Source organism: Erythrolamprus reginae, chromosome 2, assembly GCF_031021105.1.
Source record: "Erythrolamprus reginae isolate rEryReg1 chromosome 2, rEryReg1.hap1, whole genome shotgun sequence".
Lineage (NCBI taxonomy): Eukaryota > Metazoa > Chordata > Lepidosauria > Squamata > Dipsadidae > Erythrolamprus > Erythrolamprus reginae.
The window spans coordinates 218,447,139-218,464,634 of record NC_091951.1 but is presented as its reverse complement, the minus strand read 5'-3'; the positions used below and the strand labels follow the sequence as shown (position 1 = coordinate 218,464,634).

Below are 17,496 nucleotides of genomic sequence, written 5' to 3'. Positions count from 1 at the left end.
CCTCTAGCTATGCAGCCAAGCATCCTACTTGCCTTTCCTACCGCCCGACCACACTGCTCACCCATTTTGAGACTGTCAGAAATCACTACCCCTAAATCCTTCTCTTCTGAAGTTTTTGCTAAGAAGACCTCCAAGGTCCCTTCCAAGTCTATTATTCTGTTCTAAGTCCTTTACTGAGTCTGCACTACTATTACTTCTAGTTTTCCCCCATCATTCCTATCACCCATTTCCTCCTGTATGACTGTAACTTGTTGCTTGTATACTTAAGATTTTTATTAATATTGTCTCCTCATTGCCTATTTGACCCCTATGACGATCATTAAGTGTTGTACCTCAAGATTCTTCACAAATGTCTCTTTTTCTTTTATGTACACTGAGAGCATCTGCACCAAAGACAAATTCTTTGTGTGACCAATCACACTTGGCCAATAAAGAATTCTATTCTGTTGTAGGCGTTGAAATTAGTCTGAGTGAGCACTGATACGGCAATGGAGGTCTTTGGCAGCAATCTTTGAACGGCCTTGTATTGGGGAAGCTGTTTTTTTGTATAGACTTTTTATTCTGAAGCTTTTCTAAGGTACAACATTAGCACCTATTTTCAGTAAGTCCGGTCTTTAAAATGCCAATAAGTTCAATAAAGCAGCGGTTTTATTGGTACTGACAGAGCATTTTTAAACTGTTTTAAGAGCTAGAGCCGTGCTGTGTGAAAGAAGGCAAGTTTATGAGGACGGGCTTCCTGTATACAAACCAAGTTTCCTTCGAATCGATTCGTTGATTTGACATTAAAGCGCTTCTGCATAATAATCTTAGCAACAATCACGGAAAGTGGTTTTGCAAACCCCCCCCCCTATTTAAAAAATCAGCGTAGTTTTTCATCCAAGAGATCATCCTCCATCCAAGTAATCAAATTAAATAAAAAACGCAGAGTTTCTGTATTTTTTTAAATTATGCGTATGAGGAAAATGGTAAGATTCTCGTAATATTGAATTCAGAAAATTAGCTGAAGTGGTGGTGTTTGTTTTTTTTTAAAAAAACAACCTCTAGCTATCATTACCATCCGGGAGACGGCTCGCTTCCGGTTTTTGCCGAAACTGCCGACCACGTGTCAATCTCTCCTTTTTCTAATTCTAATTCCATGGCAGACGCGGTTGCGTAGCGCCTTCCGCAGCTGGATTGTTTTTAAATCCGTATCAGTTGCTAAGCGAAGAAGCCAGTGAAGTGAGGATGGCGGCGACCGTAACGGCCGCGTTCAGGTAAATGCCCCCCCCCCCCCCGCCGATTGGAGAGCCTAGAGTGTTTTTTCCCTCGTGCCCAAGCCATTCGTCGTTCCGGAGGATCTCTTGGGCGCGAGCGCCCGTGTTTGGGTATTCTCGCAACTCGCGACCAGGCAATTTTTGGTTTCTGGAAGTTCTCCCCTTGCTTCTTTCTTACTGTTAAAAAGGGAGCGGAGATGTACTTTCGTTCACCAGGAAGGAAACGACCTGCAGAAACCTTTTCTCCTATGTACTGAATCGTTATTGCCCTCCACTGAGAGTTTCAGTTTTGTGCCAAGGAGTATTTTTGAATCACATCCTCAACCTGCTGTATTCAAGTTTAGGACACATTCAGATTGGCAGGATTCATGCAGTCCTGCAGTAGTGAAAGAGGATCAGTGAAAAAGAATAAGAAATTGGCTTAATTGAATTGCCCTTTTGGAGAGGGGCTACTTAAGAATGTCCCCTGATCCTTACCAAAACTTTTGCTTGTTCTCCGATTCCACTGAATCTAATCCTTCTTTAAGGGGCAGTTAAAAATTTTTCATTTTAAAATTATTTCATATTTCCTCCAGGATCAAAATATATTATAAAAATTTATTTAAAATAAAGCAATATAATAGTAATCTTAAAGACTGTTTGGTCTTGAAAATCTTACTACAGAGATATCTGGTGTTTAATTTTTCTAAAAGAAAATATCTTGGAAAGCTAGGTGAATTTCCTCTAGCAAGAGAGGTGCGGGGGCTTTAAGAGGCTGTACATTTAGTTACTGCATTAACACAGGGAGAGCATCAAGATCATGAGAAGTGATAGTACCATTCTGTACTGCCCTAGTGAGGACACACTTGATTGCCGCATTTCAAAAAAGATGGTGAGATCCTGGAAAAAGAGCGATAGGGAAGAGCAATCAAAATAATAAGTGGTCTGGAGGTTAAATTCAATGATGAATAGCTAAGAGAACTTAAATTAATTAATTAAGCTGGAAGGATTCTGGCGGCTTACAACAATAAAAATAGCATAAAAAACAGTTTCAAATCCCATTCAATACAATCATATCATGTCATGCAATCTAAGTATAAAACTTAGCATGTCTAGCCTAACAATGAGAATGACTGGGGTGACATGATAGTTGTCTTCCAGTACTTGAGAGTGTGTCACTGGGAAGGGGGGGTTGACTTATTCTCCAAAGCGTCTCAGGGCAGGCAAGAAGCGACAGGTGGAAGCTTATTAAAGAGTGAACTAAGGTGAAATTTCTGGACTGAGAACAATTAATCAGTGGAATGGCTCATTTTCAGAAGTTGTGGGTGCTCCATTACTGAAACCTTTCCAGCAGAGACTGGACAGCCATTTGCCTGGAATGATATAATATAATAAAGAGATTTTGACTGCTTTCTGACCCAGCCAGTTATACTAGATTTTAATGGCCATAGTGGGCAAAAGTTGAGATAACAGATTGTTAGATTGTTTGAAATTCAAAATTACTATCCAGTTGAGAATGTTATTTTTATCCTAAAATGTTCAACTTGATTTGTCTGTTTCTAAAATACTTTATTTAAATTTCTATTTGTTTTAGAACGGTAGAACCTTTGGAGTATTACAGAAGATTCCTAGTGAGTACAAAGTGTATATATCTGTGTATATATTAAATGTGTTTTTCAAATCTATTCCTTGTATGAAGATAGACATACAGTATCTGGAGGCTCTCATCACATGATCCATAGAAGCAGATTGCATTAAAACAGGATCTGATATGACCAGAATAAAGCAAGATGTATTCAAGATTTTCCCAATCCTCACATTTTAATGGCTATTTTCATATTGTCAGAACTTCCTCAATAAACAAACAAACAAAAAATCCTGTCAACAGTTTTGGCATTAAAGATTCAACTTTTAGTTATCAGTGACCAACTTTTACTTAGTAGGTCTATATATTTGCATTTGAATCCAGATAATTATATCTTTGTTTTTAGATTATTCATAACATACTCAGGATTCAGTTCTGGGCCCAGTGCTCTTCAACATATTCATCAACGATCTAGATGAGGGAATAGAAGAGGAACTAATCAAATTTGCAGATGACACCAAGCTGGCAGGGGTGCCAATCAATGTTCCCTCTAATTTTTTTTGGTGTGGGCGGAAAAGTATAGTATCTGAGCGGCAGTCCCCTTGGGACTGGGCGGCATAGAAATAAATAAATAAATGAATGAATGAATGAATATATAAATAAATAAGAAAAAAAATCCCTTCTTTTTTATTAAAAGAAATTAATAATTAACAAAACCCAAAATCTATTACTATTAAAACTAAAACAACCAGCAAAACCAAAAACATAACTATTAATAAAAACAGGTGAGGGCTGGGTTTTTTTTCCTGTTATTATTTAAGTGCTTTTACCATATGCTTTAAATCAAGAGTCACTTCTCTCTCTGTTTCTCTCTCTTTCCTGTCATTCTCTGCCTCAATCATTTTCTCATTTCTCTTTTTTTCTCCCCTTTTTTCTATCATTTCTCTCTCTCTTCCTTCCACTCTTTTCTCTGTCTCTTGCTTTCTCTCTCTCTCTCTTGCTTCCTTCCTCTCTCTCACTTCCTTCCTTCCTCTCTCTCTCTTGCTATCTCTTTCTCTCCCCCTCTTTCTCTCTCTTTTTCTCACTTTCTTGTTTTCTTTCTTTCTCTCTTGCTTTCTCTCTCTGTCACTCTTTCTCTCTTGTTTTCTTTCTCTCACTCTTTCTCTTGTTCTCTCTCTCTCTTGCTATCTCTTTCTCTCCCCCTCTTGCTCTCTCTCTCTCTTTCTCACTTTCTCTCTTGTTTTCTTTCTCTCTCTTGCTTTCTCTCTCTCACTCTTTCTCTCTTGCTTTCTCTCTCTCTCACTCTTTCTCTTTTCTTTCTCTCACTCTTTCTCTTGTTCTCTCTCTCTTGCTATGTCTTTCTCTCTCTCTTTCTCTCTCTCTTTCTCACTCTCTCTCGTTCTCTCTCCGTTGTTCTCACAGCGGAAACCTGCGAAAGTGATTTTCAATGTCGGGCGCATGGGCGTGCACATTCTCCATCCCCCTGCCAGCCCGCCCGGAACATTCAAAATAAGAAAAACCTTCACCGGTGAAGGTTTTTCTTATTTTGAGTGTTCCGAGCGGGCTGGCAGGGGGATGGGGAGCGCATGGCTTGCGTGCCCGACATTGAAAATCACCTTCGCCGGCCTCCACTGTGAGAACGCCTGCCCCCCTCTCCTGCAGCCCCCTCGCTGAGAGCCCGGGACGGAGCTGCCAATACCCAGAGGATAGGCTCAAAATACAGAAAGATCTAGATAGATTAGTACTGTGGGCTCAAACTAACAAAATAAAATTTAATGTTGAAAAAAAGGAAAATCTTACTCCTCGGTAAGACACGCGTACAAATTGGGAGAAACCACACTTAATAGCAGCGACTTTGAGAGAGATCTCAGAGCCTTGGTGGATAACCAACTAAATATGAGCCAGCAATGTGCAGTGGCAGCTAAAAAAGCCAACACAATCTTAAACTGCATCAACAGGGAGATATACTCCAAGATTAAGGAGGTACAAATAGTACTCTAAATGCCCTAGTCAGACCACACCTAGAGTACTGTATTCAGTTTTGGTCATCCCACTACAAAAAGGACATTGAAACTCTAGAGAAAGTACAGAAAAGAGCAACCAGAATGATAAGGGGCCTGGAAACCAAGACATATGAAGAGAGTTTGCTGGAACTGGGCATGGATAGTGTAGCAAAAGGAAGGCCAGAGGGGACATGATAGCAGTATTCAGATATTTGAGGGGTTGCCACAGAGAGGAGGGGGTCACACTATTTTCCAGGGCCAAACTAGGAGCAATGGATGGAACTGACCAGAGAGATTCAACCTGGAAATAAGGAATTTCCACTATCTGACGGTGGGAGCGATCAACTAGTGGAATGGCCTGCCAGCGGAAGTTGTGAACGCCCCTTTACTCTACACATTCAAAAGGAAATTGGAGTGCCATCTGGCTGGGGTGGTGTAGGGTTTCCTGCTTGAGCAGGGAGTTGAACTTGATGACCTGCAAGGTCCCTTTCAACTCAAACAAACAAATAAATCCATAAATCCATCCATCCATCCATCCATCCATACATACATACATACATACATACATACATACATACTTACATACCTACATACCTACATACATACATACCAATTTACTTGTCAATTTTGCTGATTCCTTAAACTCAAATGTGTATGCTGTAATCTAATAATATTAGTTATGTATGCCTGATTTGGTGATCCTTATAGAAAGAAAATTGTCGGCCTGACGGAAGGGACCTTGGTGAATTTAGGACCACAACTATCAACATAGGTAAATGCTTTACTATTAAATAACTAATGCTCATAGTATTCCAAATTATTTGTGGGATATTAGTCTTCAATAGTGTTTTGAGAAATAATGGGAAGGATAGCATAGAGAACATATTCTGATTAAACAAGAATATGAAAAAGAGTCAAGACTAACCACTATGGTCATATGTTGAAATGATTCATATTACAACATTTGGTTTTACTACAGAAATTGGCTATTCCCACATCGTTTTCTCTTTGCCAGTCTTCCAAAAGGCTCCCAGAATACCAAAGATCTTGCTTAATTGAGTGTTCAGTGATGGAAGGAGCTGTTTCATAGAAAGTTAGTTGGAGACACTTTATGTTCCACTCATAAAATATGTCTTTGACTGATATTCCATGAACATACTGTTCCTCCTCTATCTTATGGCGAGACAATTCTTATGAATCTTATGGAGCTATCTGTAATCCTATTATATTGTGCACTCTGAAAGTGACTAGAGCTTCACATAAATCCTATTAATCAATAAAACGAAATGCTTTTGGAGTAAAAATCTATCTAGTTTTCTATTTAAGATACATTAATAATTTAGTTTATTCAGCATGAAATGGAGCTTAGTTATGTAGCATGAGGCTGTATATTCTGCAATATTTACATTTGTGGCAACTCATTCAATGAATCCAAGCTCTGCAAGCTGAGATAACATGCACTGCATTGATGCATTCACACAATTTGACAGTAACCATAAGATAAATCATAAAACAAAGTTCAGGAGTATTTCTTTATACCATTGTTTTGCAAATCTATGTACATTCCAAATGATGATTGTTTGAAGAGAAGTACATCTGTACCACCAGGCTCTAAGTGTGAGGAGGAAGAGCAAGCAGTAAAAATGAAAGTGAAACCTTAGCAGCTTATAAATATACTATTAAAGAGCACCTGTCATTTCAGATCCAACATGGCAGCTCCTGTTAGTGGGTATCCACTCACCTTGCTGCCTGCCATGTCCCTCACCTTGTGCTGCATCACCAGCCATCCCATTAAAGTGAATGGGACTGTCAGTGAGTCAATAGCGGCTCAGAGGAGGAGCTGCTGTGGGATAGAGATGACAGTTGCCGTTTAAAAAATATTATTTAAATCAAGTTGGTGTAAATCAAGCTTTTTTTTTACTAGTGATTTAAATTGACTTGATTTAAATCAAATCCACCCTGAACCACTGGCTCTTATTTTGAATACATCAATGTAACATTTACATATTTTCTTAAGTAGATTTTATGAAGTTTTTTTTCTTTCTTTAGGTTCAATTACAACTGCAGATGGCTCTGCACTTTTGAAGTTAGGGAATACTACAGTGATATGCGGCATAAAAGCAGTAGGTTCATGGATATACATCTTTAAAGTTAATATGGGTTGTCTTCTGTTAATGACCACTGTTCAGCCCCATTCAAAGTTGTAAAGGTGCTAAATGAGTGATGCTTATGACCAGCCCTCAAGGTTCCATCCATCATCACCCCCAGAGTCATATAATCACAATCCAGGTGCAACCATCTTACACTTACATTTGCAGCATCCTGCAGTCACATAATCCTCATTTGTTACCCTTCTTGACAGCTTCCCACAAACAAGTCAAGGGAGAAGCCAGCAAGAAAGGTTACAAGTTGCTCTCAGCACTTTTTCTCCTGAGGAGCCTTATTACAGATTATGAGATACCAGGGGTCTTGTCCTCCCTAATATGTTTGTACTTCAGCAGCCCACGTTCATTGGCAGTAACCCCCTGAACCATTTGGGATTTGAAACTTCCAGCTGGTTTCCCCATTGACTTTGCTTCTGGAAAGTGGGCAGGAAGGGACAAGTCAGTTATGTGAGATTCTTGTTTAATGACTTGGAATTTTCACATAACGATAACAACGAAAACTGCTGGGATTGCCATCTCTAAGCAGGATAGTCACTTTTTTACTGCATTGGAAATTCAGATCCCAATTACTCTTGTTAAGCAAGAACTACCTATGCTGTGAGTATCTTTTTGGAAAGATTATCTTATTCCTCTCTAATAGGAAATTCTAATCTCTAAAGTATTTTTAAAAACTTCTTTTGGAGCCTAATCCCCTGCCTATTACAAGAACTAGTAAGGGAAATATACTAAGGGAAAAATAATACAGAGAAAAATAAAATAAAATGGGAAATAAAGGAAAAAATTATAATGGAAAGAAAATAACTTCATCCAAAATAATGGTGCACTAATCGCTTTGGCAACTGTAGAAATTTTTACTGTGAGATATTCCAACTGATATTATTAAATACGATATGAAATATTCTTCATACTTAATATATGAAATATTAAATTGACCAGTTTTCTCATTTCCCTATGCAATGTTGCTAGATGATATGTTATCTCTATTTTGAGAATTGACTATTCAGATATAAAATGTTTTGTTGTGGTATAGCTATATGTTTCAATAGTCACTTTGTAGTATATGAGAAAGGAAAACATTTGAGAGAAAGCAAGAATGAGCATGCACAAAAGAAAGTAGGAATTTAGACCTTGTCCCCACTAGTTTTGGCTTTGACCATACCACCAACTTCCTGCCACATGTAGTCTTAGAAACTGAATTGTGTAACTAATGTATCCAGTTAATATTTTTAAATAAATAATAAAACACATCAAAATTCAGGCAAAATATGTCTGTTGACTTTACAAGTTGCAGATATATTTCTAAACCAACTTCTAATTCTTATATTTTGCCCTTCCCCAACTATACATTGTGTACAGGAATTTGCAACACCCACCGCTGATTCCAGTAACAAGGGATATATCAGTAAGCTTTCTTTATTCACTTTTGTCTTCAAATATGACATTACAATCATGCAGATAATATTTATGATTATTTCTCTATTCATATAGTTCCCAATGTAGATCTTCCTCCACTTTGTTCATCAAGATTTCGACCTGGACCTCCATGCGAAGAGGCTCAGGCTGCTAGTCAGTTTATTGCTGATATCATTGAAAAGTAAGAAATTTAGACTTCAATATCAGAGTCTTTTGGGATGGGGCAGCTATAATAGACAGACAGAGAAGCAGCTAGACAGCTCTAAGATTGGTAAGGCAACTTGGGAAGCTGCCAGTTGTAGTCTATGGAGAACCTGAGTTGAAAAAGCGGAGAGACAGCATGCTGGTTTTCAAGATATTTATTTATATTTATAGTTCATTAAAGTCAGTCAGGGGTTTAGACTGGATTTGGCATTTTTGTCCACTTACCAAGTCTTTCCAAAAGATTTGGGATAGGCAGATGATGATGTTTGATGCTGTTAAACATATATTAGGATGATTATTATTATTGGGTGCTATGGAAAAAGCATTGGATGACATTTTTAAAAAATCTGTGCATTGATAACATTTCCAGCCATCAATTAGAACAGGCTACACTGCAGATGCACATACCTCGTCTTATGAACTTAATTGGTTCTGGAAGGTGGTTCATAAGGCGAAAAGTTTGTAAGACGAAACAATGTTTCCCATAGGAAACAATGTAAAAGCGATTAATGCATGCAAGGGGGGAAAAAAATCGCAAAATGGTGCTCTGCTGGGCACCGCCGGCAGGCTGTCACCTTTTAAAACAGCCGGGGGGCTTCTCAGCGTTCTCCTGAACGCCGAACCCAGAAGTTCAGCAAAAGTTCGGGTTTGGGTTCTGGAGGCCGCCGAGAAGCGCCCAGCTGTTTCAGAACGTTACAGCGGCAGAGCACAATTTTTACAATTGGCAGCAGTGTTTTTGGCCGATCTGGAGGCTGAAACGGAGGTGGAGAATCCCAATACGGAATTCCATGGGTGGAGCTTTGACGTCACGAAGACGTCCTTCCTGGAGGCCACATTTCGGGTTCGGCATTTGGGAGAACGCCAAGAAGCCCTCCGGCTGTTTCAGAAGGTGACAGCTGGGCGGTGGCGCTTCTCGGCAGCCTCCCGAATCCGAAAGGTTTGGGTTCGGGAGAACGCCAAGAAGCTCCCCGGCTGTTTTAAAAGGTGACAGCCAGATGGCGGCGCCCAGCGGAGCACCATTTTGCGATCTGTGGTGGGTTCGTAAGCCGGAAAAAGTTCGTAACAAGAGGCAAAAAAATTCCGAACCCCAGGTTCGTATCTCGAGATGTTCGTCTCACGAGGGGTTCGTCTCACGAGGTACCACTGTATTTACTATGCTGATAAATTATGACATCCTAGGTTCTTGGGAAGAATTCAACACAAATGAAAGCCAACACCAGCTAAAGAACTGCAAACTATTTTCACCTTGTTGTATGTGTAGCAATAGTAGTAATATGATGATGATGATGATGATGATGATAAAAGCTGTGTTTCAGCCCATGGTGAATTAAGTGATACTGTGTCCTCTCTGTTGCAGTGCCTACAAAATATTAGAGGCTGGATGGGGAGCAACGGGTTGAAATTAAACCCTTGCAAGACAGAGTGGCTCTGAGTTTGGGGATTGTTGGTTCAAGGAGAATTGCTGACTTTGGTCTTGGATGGGCTGGCCCTACCCCAAACAGACCCTGTGCATAATCTAGAGGTTTTCCTGGACTCACGACTCCTGCTTGAAGAGCAGGTGGCGGTTGTGGCCAGGAGGCCGTTGCATAACTGCAGGTTGTGCCCCAGTTGTTGTTGTTGTTGTTGTTATTATTATTATTTATTAGATTTGTATGCCGCCCCTCTTCGCAGACTCGGGGCGGCTCACAGCAATAACAAAAAACAATGTATAACAAATCTAATATTAAAAGTAACTAAAAACCCTTTATTTAAAAAGCAAAACATACACACAAACATACCATGCATAAACTATATAGGCCTGGGGTAGATGACTCCATTCCTTATGCCTGACAGCAGAGGTTGGTTTTAAGGAGTTTACGAAAGGCAAGGTGGGTGGGGGCAATCCTAATCTCCGGGCGGAGCTGGTTCCGGAGGGTCGGAGCCACCACAGAAAAGGCTCTTCCCCTGGGTCCTGCCAGATGGCATTGTTTAGTCGACGAGACCCGGAGAAGGCCAACTCTGTGGGACCTAACTGGTCGCTGGGATTCGTGCAGCAGAAGGCGGTCCCGGAGATATTCTGGTCGCATGCCATGAAGGGCTTTATAGGTCATAACCAACACTTTGAATTGTGACCGGAAACTGATTGGCAACCAATGCAGACTGCGGAGTGTTGGTGTAACATGGGCATATTTGGGAAAGCCCATAATTGCTCTTGCAGCTGCATTCTGCACAATCTGAAGTTTCCGAACACTTTTCAAAGGTAGCCCCATGTAGAGAGCGTTACAGTAGTCGAACCTCAAGGTTCCTGGACAAATAGTCCCTACTAACAGTCACTCATTCTTTAGTCACTTCCCATCTTGACTATTTCAACATGTTCTATATGGAGCTGCCCTTGAAGAGCATCAGGAAGCTCCAGTTGGTGCAAAATGCAGTAGCCCGCATGCTTTTGTGTAGAACCCAGTATGCACATGCATTATCTCTCCTGCGGGAGAAGCAATTTGCTTCTGGGTGTAATTTAAGGTGCTTTAAAGCCTGTCATGGCTTGGGACCAAGTTATCTGAGGGACCATCTCTTGCCAGTCACATCTACCTGACCCATCAGAGCAGGAAGGTAGGGACTGTTGTGGGTCCCATCCCTAAGGGAGGGGACCTGGTGGGTCCCAGAAGGGCCTCCTCCATGATGGCTCCCCTCTCTCTGGTACATCATTCCCCCAGAGATTACAATGGCCCCCATTCTAATTCTCTTCTGGAAGGTGCTGAAGACCTGGTTCTGTCAGTGGGCCTGGAGCAGGATGGAGCCCATTAAATGGCTTGTATGATCTGTCACCGGGGTGAGAGGTGGGTGGGAGGTGATCTTGTTATATTGCCATGGGCAAATATAAATTCAATAAACAAACAAACAGATAATTAAAATAAAGGAGAATTGGGGATAAATGGAATATCCTCTTCTTTATGCCATTATTTCAGTTCACAGATGATAATGAAAGAAGATCTATGCATTTCAGATGGAAAAGTGAGTAAATATTTTATTTTAAGAATTGTGAGAAGCTGAGGTGCTTCTAAATTAACATTCCAACAAACATGGAAGATATGAAATATGATTTTATTTTATCATGCATGCTGTGAAGCACCCTTTGCTTCTAAACAAGGTTGAAGTTGGACTGCAGTTAACACTTTGCTTTCACTGAATGTTTTGTTGAGCACATTTCAAATGTGGTAAATAGAAACATACAGATATAAATGTGCAGAGCAAGTTGTAAATGTCTAGAGCATCGCAGTGGTGGTTTGGTATTGTGTGGCTCCTTAAAATATCCTAAAATAACTTCTCATTATTTCACTGCTGCAGTTTTGCTCTTCTTCCTGCACCGAGGGCAACAATTTCTTGTTTTGCCTCTTGAGCATCCATTTTGGTCCATTGGTCCAACCGCTTCCTTTGCTGATTTTCTGTTTTAAACAGACTGGCAACAGTTTTCATAAACTGTCTAAACCCGATGAGAGGAGTTAATGGGTCTTAATCCTTCAGTGAGATAGGCAGATGCCTATCCCAGCATGTGAAGACAGGCTCCAGATTGATCTGATGAGACCACTGGAAGGACTAGTTATTATAGTCTCCGAAAGTATTTGGAACATGATGAACAGGACAAGGCACAGAACATATTTTGATCACATGCTAAGCATAGTCCCATTTCCAGTTGTTTCAACTGTATCTTGCCACTGGACAGAGATGGGAATGGGAAGAATGAATGAAGCGGACACTGCACGACTCTGCCTCATTTTAATCCATATTATGTGCTAGTCTGAACACCATTATTGTCATCATTCCTTTAAAAAATACACGGGTGAATGACAGAGCAATAGGTGTGGATACACTAGGAGCTGTGATCATAGATCTGCACACAGGGGACTCTGGTTTAATGGGCAGTTTTTGAACAAGCATCTATCCAGGGCACTCTAGGAATGTATCCCTCATCTCTGTAGTATGAGGAAGGGGCTAGAAAAGGTATCCCAAAATATTGCTTGCTTCGCTATATCCTGGCCGGTTTACCATGGCTGGCAGGATCCCACTTTGGCAGTAAAAAAACACAAAAATGGAAGTGATGCTGCTCATCACTGGCACTTGTAGTAGGAGCCTACTTTTGAACAACTTGATGACAGAGACACCAGAGAGAAGAACATCATTAATTGCCAAATAATGTGTAAGATACAACATTGACACTGGAGGCCTGAATGGGAGTTGACTTGCCAATAAAGATCAACTGACTGAAATTGGTGGTAGATACACTTTTTTTCTGGGACAATTGTGATTGATTATAATTGCAGTTCTGGAATTGGATTTACCATAGTCTCCTTGTTTGGAAATTTATTAGTCTCTCAAAGGGTGTGAATAACTGGCTCATGACATGCAGCTTCTACTACAGAATGAAAGTCAAGTCACCCTGATCAGTGCCTATGCTCCCACAATGACCAATCCTGATAAGATGAAAGATGGATACTGTGAAGAATTAGATACCCTGCTATCAGAAGTGAGCAGAATCAACAAGTTCATCTTGCTTGGCAACTTTAACGCAAGAATAGGATGTGATTCTGCAGTCTGGCAGGGAGTCATTGGCAGATATAGAGTAGGCAATTGTAACACTAATATTCTACTCTTACTGAAATCCATTGCAGCACATGACCTTCTCAACAGCAATATAACTTTCTCGTAACCAGACTTCCTAGATGCATTCCCATTCTAAGCATTGGCATTTTGTTGACTACATCATTGTCAGAAAAAAGACAGGATATCAGAGTGACTAAGGCCATGTGTGTTGCTGAATCTCAGGCTCATCTCCAAATCAAGCTTCACGTCAGAGCCAAGAAATGACCAAAAGGCCATGAAAAGAATTAATATAGCCAGGCTGAAGAATGCCAGCACGGTTTTAGCATTGGCATAGAGATTAAGCTTGCTATCATACATCTTGCTGACAGTTCTGAGGATGGTCACATTCATACAGGGTGTTGTGCGTGTAAAGTAAGGCACACTGAAAGTACAACATATGTATGAAATGCACAAGTCAGTGCAACAATTGCAAACTATTCTTTTGCTCAGCATGTTCCAGGATATTCTGTGCCCAAATTGGTCCGAATAGTCATTTTTGGGTATAACACATTTAGTTTTAATCATATGATAGTTGTCGAGGTCTTAATGAACAACAATATTTTTAAAACTTCCTGCCTGTCTGCCTGTATGATTTGGTAATATTGAGCTGTTCTAGCAGTTATGCTTCAGTATGTACATGTATAAATCAGCCATTATTAAATTGATCCTGTTTTTCCCTTTTGGTTATGAATGAATGAATGAATCATTTGTTTTATTGATAACAGATTTGAAACATTGTGATGTGAAATAACATACTGACTAAGACAAATATTTCAACGTTATTTTTTATGCATGTGAACGCTTTTCCAGTATTTACATCAGCAGGTCTTATTTCTTTAGATTGTATGGGTTCTATATTGTGACATTATATGCTTAGACTATGATGGAAACCTTCTTGACGCCTGCATGTGTGCTTTCTTAGCAGCTCTGAAAAATGGTAAGTTGTGTTCATATACTTTGAGATTTACTTTAAAATGTAAATGCAGTGCAGTTTTAGCACTAAATTGGATTGAAGGAAAACAGCAATGGCAACCAGGGTTTGACAAAGTACTGGCTTATCCAAAGAATATAGATGAGGCATGAATCAGGTCTGGAATAAAAGGATAGCCTTATTGGGGCTCACCACTGCTACAGTCATTGCTGTTTTCCCCTTATCAGTCTTTTGAACAATTTGTTCAAATGGCTACATACTTCTTTCTAAATTTTGTTGTTGGAAAGGACAACATTCAGAGAAGGGTTTCTTTGTTCTGAATATTTTAAAATCAAAAGCTGCTTATTACATTCTGAGGATGCCTCTATTTTTCTTTATAAAAATGTGCTTGTATGAAACAATTTTCCACTCTTGTTTTTTCAATATCTATTCTTTATTATTTCAGTGCTTTTGCCTGCTGTTGCAATAAATGCAGAAACTGGTTTGGTGGAAGTTAATTTGGAAGAGAAGAATCCCTTGACTATTAAAAAGCAACCAGTGGCAACGTCATTTGCCTTGTTTGAGTAAGTGGAGGTCAAAAAGTATATGTGTAGATTATAATAAATAATACCATGTTACCAGATTTGAGCAGTTATACTAGCAAAAGAATACTTGGTTGCCTCTTCCTTTGAGAGCCCTCTAGTACTCCCAAAGAACATGGTGTGAGCAGAGGGAAGAAGATTCAATTTAAAATCCAGGTATTTCTGCTATCCAGGTATTTCTCATTTAACAATTACAATTGGTACTAGCACTTCAGTCATCAAGTGATGTAGTCACCAAGTGAAAAATCATGCAAGAGTTACTGCTTACAATGTTACTTTTGCTTTTCTTCCCCCCCACTTCCTCGGCCTTTGGAGCAGGCACCCTGGTACTAGGATAATTAACAAGAAGGGGATTAATCTTTGTATTTACATTCTTTGGAGAGGAAGCAGGCACTAAAAAAGGAATACAGTACTTATTGAAAGGAATGCCCTAGCATCAGCTGCATGCCTAGTGCGCTGGGGCTGCCTAGGAGGCAAAGAAAAGCTGAAGATGTGAAAATCATTAAGTCTGGTCATCTAGAGGCAGCAGCTAAACTGGTGATCTAGTCGCAGAGCTGACCTTAGCTTTCATTAGCACTTTTCACAAATGTGCCACTGCACAAGAAAGCAGCTCAGCTCAGGAAAATATTATTTATTTAAGCAATTTGTTCACTCTGAGCGAGGGAGAAAACCAAAAATGAGTCAGAGCAATGCACAGGATAATGCATACTGAGTCACTGTAAGAGTGAACACATGACAGAGAGAGATGCTGAGAAGGATATAAATACAGGCATTGGTTGCAAAGTTATTTTTTCATCATTGTCATAACTTTGAACAATCACTGCACAAGATAATTACAAAACAAGGTCTGTGATGTAGAATTTCATCAAATAATAAACATTCTATAGAACCTATTCAATCAATCAAAACAATCAATCGGAATAGACCTGTAAGGGATATTGGCAGTCTTCTAGTCCAACCCCCCCTGCTCAAACAGGAGACCTTGTACCATTGTAAGAGACCTTGTAAAGAAACGGTTACCCAATCTTTTCTTAAAGATTTTCAGTGATGAAGTACCCCTAAGTTTTGAAGGCAAGCTGTTTCACTGGTTAATTGTTCTCACTGTTAGAAAGTTTCACCTTAATCCATTGTTTCTTGCCCCTCAAATACTGGAATATTGCTATCTTGTCATCTATAGTCCTTCTTTTCTATAGACTAGCAATACTCAATTCTTGCAACAATTCTTCATGTGTTATTGTTTCCAAGCCCTTAATCATCTTAATTGCTGTTCTATGCACCTTCCCCAAAGTCTCAACAATATTTTGGAATGTAGTGACCAAAAAACCTTACTAAGATTTTCTAAAGCGGGATTAATACTTAATGTAATTTTGTTTCTATACCCTGTTTATGAAATCAAGGATTGTATTAGTTTTTTTGGCTGCCACCGCATGTTACTGGGTCATTCTTAAGGGATTGTCCACAAGGACTCCAAGGTCACTCTCACAGTTACTGTTTTTGGCCTAATCTGTATTTGTACCATTGTTTTTTCCTGCCTAACTGTAAAACATTGTTTTTCACCACATTAAATTTAATGTTGTTGGCTAGAGCCCATTGTTCAAGTTTGTCAAGATCCTTTTGGATCTTGAGCTTGTCTTCTGGTCTTCTTGTCTTGTATTCAATTCAGGAAAGTTCTCTGAATGTCATTATATCATTTATAAATGATAGAAATGGAGAGGAAGAAATGGAAAACACTATGTGCATGCACTTAAAATGAAATCTTTCTCATGAAAATGAGTCCGTGTAAAATAATGAATATGGATGAGATAGTTGCCCTGACAAACTTCCAACTATTTTTCTGAGAGGATCAGTTTAATTATTTTTCACTCAGAATCAGGCATAGATTGGAGAAATCCTTATTGTCTAAAGTTAATAATATGTCTTTTAAATTAATTACTTTAGAATTTGAATTAAATTGAAAATGGCTTCAGCATTGGTGCTTACACTAGCAATAATAATCCAGGTGGTCTTGAAAGTACATAAATGAACAAAGGAACCTGGTGGTGCTTTTTAATGTTGTTGCTTACATGCTCTGCATTGTCTAATTGAACAGTAAATATATATAATTGTTATGGATTTTTAAAAAATCTCAGAAGAGTTAAATTTTGGCACATGTGTATATATCTTCAACAGCACATTAGTGGTAGTTGACCCAACTGCAGAAGAAGAAGACTTAGCATCTGGAACTTTAACTATTGTGACTATTGAAGACGACAAACTGTGTTCTGTCCACAAACCAGGTATTAATACTAAATTATTAAGAATTAATATTTCCCAAAGTTTCTAATTTAGTTTTAATTTTGTAGATGCCATTCACTAGTATTTGTGATATTACATTTTCCATCTCTGCACTACAGAAATTATAGGATGTGTTTCTATTAAGGGATTAATAGGCTGATAAAAAGTGAACTTTTCAATCATGAGAATGTCTTGTTGAAGTTAATTCTACTAAAAACATTTGGTTAATCATAAATATATGGATGTAATTTAATGGGCAATTCAAAAGCTCAGATAGTATTAAATACATTGTATCCTTGTTTTCTGTTTCTTTTTTAAGGTGGAAGCTCAATAACAGAAGCAAAGCTTCAAGACTGTATCAGTCGGGCAAAAGCACGACATAAAGAAGTACAGAAACTAATGGATAAAATAATAAAAAATGTATAATTAGCAAGAGGTGTATTTACTATTTACTCACAAAACCATTACCTTAATAAACATGCTACATTTAT

The 17,496-nt window shown here is 39.1% G+C and overlaps 1 protein-coding gene across 3 annotated transcripts; it reads left to right on the top strand.

Annotated features, from left to right (window-relative positions):
• The first annotated feature begins 463 nt into the window (after window positions 1-463).
• Window positions 464-17,495, top strand: EXOSC8 (exosome component 8). Of its 3 annotated transcripts, none has more exons than XM_070741779.1 (12): window positions 464-601; window positions 1,143-1,253; window positions 2,827-2,863; window positions 5,529-5,592; window positions 6,870-6,943; window positions 8,342-8,387; window positions 8,474-8,579; window positions 11,548-11,593; window positions 14,060-14,156; window positions 14,596-14,713; window positions 16,901-17,007; window positions 17,325-17,495. In XM_070741779.1, exons 2-12 carry the CDS (start codon window positions 1,225-1,227, stop codon window positions 17,429-17,431), a joined length of 831 nt encoding a protein of 276 aa, XP_070597880.1. In that variant the 5' UTR covers window positions 464-601; window positions 1,143-1,224; the 3' UTR covers window positions 17,432-17,495. The 3 variants fall into 3 exon arrangements, with proteins under 3 accessions (XP_070597880.1, XP_070597879.1, XP_070597881.1); XM_070741778.1 differs by having other exon boundaries at window positions 473-577; XM_070741780.1 differs by lacking the exons at window positions 464-601; window positions 6,870-6,943; window positions 8,342-8,387 and having other exon boundaries at window positions 1,138-1,253.
• The last annotated feature ends 1 nt before the right edge of the window (window position 17,496 follows it).

What these genes read in the sequence shown, in the direction of transcription:
- EXOSC8 (XM_070741779.1), top strand. Translation starts at nt 1,225, where the DNA reads ATGGCGGCGACCGTAACGGCCGCGTTCAG. An exon ending in AGTATTACAGAAGATTCCTA is followed by an intron (nt 2,864 to 5,528) that starts GTGAGTACAAAG and finishes TGATCCTTATAG; the next exon opens with AAAGAAAATTGTCGGCCTGA. An exon ending in TATGCATTTCAGATGGAAAA is followed by an intron (nt 11,594 to 14,059) that starts GTGAGTAAATAT and finishes TTATTTCTTTAG; the next exon opens with ATTGTATGGGTTCTATATTG.